This window comes from Siphateles boraxobius, unplaced genomic scaffold (assembly GCF_051911475.1).
Source record: "Siphateles boraxobius isolate OS27281-9 unplaced genomic scaffold, OSU_SipBor_1 108, whole genome shotgun sequence".
NCBI classification, from domain to species: domain Eukaryota; kingdom Metazoa; phylum Chordata; class Actinopteri; order Cypriniformes; family Leuciscidae; genus Siphateles; species Siphateles boraxobius.
The window spans coordinates 500,001-504,181 of NW_027508709.1; the positions used below are offsets into that span (position 1 = coordinate 500,001).

General features: G+C 37.5%; 1 protein-coding gene across 1 annotated transcript in view; it reads left to right on the forward strand.

Annotated features, from left to right (window-relative positions):
* cfap46 (cilia and flagella associated protein 46) overlaps positions 1 to 1,109 on the forward strand; it is a 146,466-nt gene extending 145,357 nt beyond the window's left edge. The window contains exons 58-59 of the mRNA XM_077247212.1: positions 199 to 300; positions 782 to 1,109. Coding sequence (XP_077103327.1) covers positions 199 to 300; positions 782 to 900 — 221 coding nt within the window. The 3' untranslated portion in view covers positions 901 to 1,109. The remainder of the gene's footprint in view (positions 1 to 198; positions 301 to 781) is intronic.
* The last annotated feature ends 3,072 nt before the right edge of the window (positions 1,110 to 4,181 follow it).

The window sequence follows — 4,181 nt, forward strand, 5'->3', positions numbered from 1 at the left end:
CGGTTTCAGTTTCACAAAACGTCTGGACGGAACGCCGATCCGATAAAAAATGTTTACGTATACAGCTAAACGCGTCTCCGTGAGGACAGGGCCTCAGTTTCACAAACAATTGCAAAGAAAATAGCAAGTAACACATTGAATTAAATGTGTAATGTTTGAAGTAGAAACACTTGAAATCAGCTTCATATGTGTGTGTAGATGTTTTGGACACAGGACTGACTTCAGGACGAGCGGCTCATGTTTTACGGACACACAAGTCAGAAACAGCAGAAGACAGCGCAAAATCATCCAGCCCGACAGGTGTGTGTGTGTGTGTGTGTGTGTGCGCGCCTGTGTGTGTGTGTGTGTGTGTGTCTGTGTCTGTGTCTGTGTCTGTGCGTGTGCCTTGTGCCTGTGTCTGTGTGTGTGTGCGTGTGCCTGTGTGTGTGTGTGTGTGTGTGTGTGTGTGCCTATGTGTGTGTGTGTGTGTGTGCATATGTGTGTTTGCTTTCTTTATGTCTGCTGCATGCGCACATTTTAGTGTTTATGCAACTAAATAGCCGAACTGATGAAGGTGTGTGTGTGTGTGTGTGTGTGTGTGTGTGTGTGTGTGTGTGTGTGTGTGTGTGTGTGTGTGTTTGTGCCTATGTGTGTGCCTATGTGTGTGTGTGTGTGTGTGTGTGTGCATATGTGTGTTTGCTTTCTTTATGTCTGCTACATGCGCACATTTTAGTGTTTATGCAACTAAATAGCCGAACTGATGAAGGTGTGTGTGTGTGTGTGTGTTTCTCTCGTCACTCAGACGAGGCTTCGGGTGTAAATGTGGACTCTTCATCTGAGGACGTCCTGAGGGAAACACCTCTGAGCTCTAATGCTTTCAACTTTGTCATTTATGGACTTCCTAATTTAGTGGTTATATGATTTAACCTACTAATGATTTATTTCTGAAATTAAACACATTGTCTGTTTCTTCTACTTCTCTTTTTTAGTTTAAAGTTTGTTTAAAGTTTAAAGCCAGTTAACATGTAAATGTTATGATCAGACATGTTCCTCTTTTATTGTTCTTGCTGTCAAAAAAAATATTGATAATCCCAAACTCTTCAGTAATAAATAATGAAATTCAAGTGCAATCATGAGCGTCATGTGACTTTCTCCACTATAAACAGGCTTAAAGTACTTTAACTTCTTAAATTTGACTTTTTGAAATTTAAGTCCTTGAAACCCCTTGAAAACATCCATATTTATGAAAAGGTACTTGAAAAATGCTTGAATTATTGAAAGACAATATATGTGAAATTAGTGTTTAATTTTATTGTTCACTGCAGCCGGTCTGATATAGATATAGGCCCTGTCCCAAATGGCACACTCCGTACTTGTGGACTTCCTCAGTGTCCACACTTCGGTGACGTCATGTAGTGCAGACCTATAGGGCCCTTAGCGCGAGGGCGCATTGAGAGGTATTTTTGGGACAGACTCGATCGTCACGCCGGAAACAGGAAGAAGGTCTCAGCTCAGACGTCGAAGCTGAATAAACTTAAAGGTCATCTCATCAGTCCCTTTATTAGAAAAATATCACAAATATCATTAAAAAAAATGGCAGTCTTTATCATCGAGAACAGGATTTATTTTATTTTCCCAAATCTTATGTCCATGTGAACTACACAGCCTGCTTTTACAGTTCTATAATTGTATATGCCACCTGGGCATTAGAATAGGTGTCATGGTTATGTAAATGATCCATACAGTTGTACATAATAATACATAATGTTCAATTTTAACAAAAAAATTAAAATGTAAATGAGTTTAAGAAAAATGTATAGGTTTCAATATTCATACTACGTTTATATGACTCAGTAAAGCCATGACATTCGGTTCTATTTATGTAATGAATCATAATGCGATCTCATTATTTAACACGCTATTATAATGTTTGAGATATCAACCACTGGTCGATAATGTTTGTCTAAACTGTAAGTAACAACTGTTAAAATGTAGGCCTATATCATAAAGCCATGTTAACAGTGCGTGAGCGAAATCTCCTCCCATCCGTTTTCTGATTGGCATTTCGCAAGGATTCATGGGTAGTTAAAGTGCGTGGAGCCGGCATCTATGCGGGCCGAGCGGAAGACCGCTTCAAGGGTACAAAGGGGGCGCTGCTGAGCACACTTCAGAGTGTTAAAATGCTGAATGGGACGGCCTACGGACTCGTAGAATCGGCGAGCACGCGCAATTTAAGTCCACGAGACCGAAAGTCCGCATGAAGTGCGCCATTTGGGACAGGTCCATATGGGCATTTCGTATGAGTGTGATATTGCTCATAAATATCCAAGTATATGATACAGCTTTCATTCTTCAGCTCAATCATATATTCAGGGGGGGAAAATAAATTTGAATAAGGAATATTTTTATTTATCTTTTGAAAATTTGAAAGATGATGAAGAAGTTGTTTGAGCAGGGAGATCTCTGATTCTAGTCCTTGAAAACCAAAAAAAGTAGTGCTTGAAAAGTCCTGGAATATTGTACAGTATCTGTATGAACCCCGTATACAGGTGAAACTCGAAAAATTTGGATAGCGTGCAAAAGTTTGTGTATTTTAGTAATTCAAATTAAAAGGTGAAGCTAATATATTTAGTATATATAATATACATATGCATGATTATACTTTTCAGAAGGCCGACATTTCTGTATTTAAAATCCGTCTTTTTATTGATTTCATGTAATTTTCTGACATTTTGAATTTGGGGTTTTCATAAGCTGTAAGCCATAATCATCAAAATTATAACTTTTGCACGATATTCTAAGTTTTCTCAAGTGGAAGACGATGAAATAAACAGGATTCTGGACGGAGAAAGTCTTTGTGTCCGTCAAGAACGAGATAAAGGTAAATATAGTTTCAGAAAACACATTCCATGTTCCAGAAATCATCCAGCTAAATAAATATAATCAATTCAAACTATTCTAAGTTTCTGAATAACGTGTTTGTCATTCCATTGCAATAAGAATATTATCCATAATCCAGTAAATCACAGTTTTTCATTAAGTCTGATTGACTGTTAATCACAGAGCTCTTAATTGGTTTACAAATTTATAATTCAAAAAAAAAATCCTGTTCTCAGTGGGTGGGAAGAGTTTAATTTTCATTGATTTTGAAGAACAACAACTCCCATGTTTAGACATTAGTCACACAAAACGAAGTGCTGTGCAGTTTGATTGACAGCTCAGTGTGTGACGAGGTCTCTGTGTGTTATGACCTCGTCTAAGTAACACTGGAACACAGAAATTGTTTTCTCAAACTTTTTATACTCCATATCACAGGTGGAAAACACATTTCAGAGGTGAGTATACCCAAAACAACTAACAACTCACAAATAAATCTGGTTTATGTCTAAAAGCGGAGTTAAACGCAGCCTTGGTCAAAGCAAACAGGAAGTCAGATTTCTAACAGAGAATAATCAAAGAAAAGGAGGAATAAAAGCAGCATAAGACACAATAACAACAAATCTCTTACAAATCAGTGTGTGTGTGTGTGTGTGTGTGTGTGTGTGTGTGTGTGTGTGTGTGTGTGTGTGTGTGTGTGTGTGTGTGTGTGTGTGTGTGTGTGTGTGTGTGTGTGCGCGCGCGTGTGTGTGTGCGTGCGTGCGTGTGTGTGCGTGCGTGTGTGTGTGTGCGTGTGTGTCTCACTCTTTAGACCTTTGACCTGCACTAATCAAGCCAAGAACCGCCCAATCACCTTGACTGACATGTGAAACATATTTATTCATAGTTCTTAGTGTTTGCTCGATTACTCACATAAAACAAAATATATTGCAATATATAGCAAATCTCTGCTTTATTGCTTATATCATCTCAAAATCTGACTATATTTTCATCTCATTATTCATTATTTCCATCTCTAATCTGATAAATCAGGCATGAAGATATTAAGATATTCAGAACATTAACATCATGATTTACTGTAAAATGTGAAAAGTGCTATACAAATAAATGTGACTTTTTTTATTAGTGTGTTTGTTGTTGATTCTATGAAGACAGAGAAAGAACGTCTCGTGATGGAGTTTGAGTTTGAACAAGTAAAGTAAAGGATAAACACATGATCCCATCATCATCATCATCACAGGTAGAGTTATGTTTGTGACATAAAACATTTGTATTTTTTTTCATCTGCAAATCTCATTTTATTTATTTGTGAGTTTTATACATTT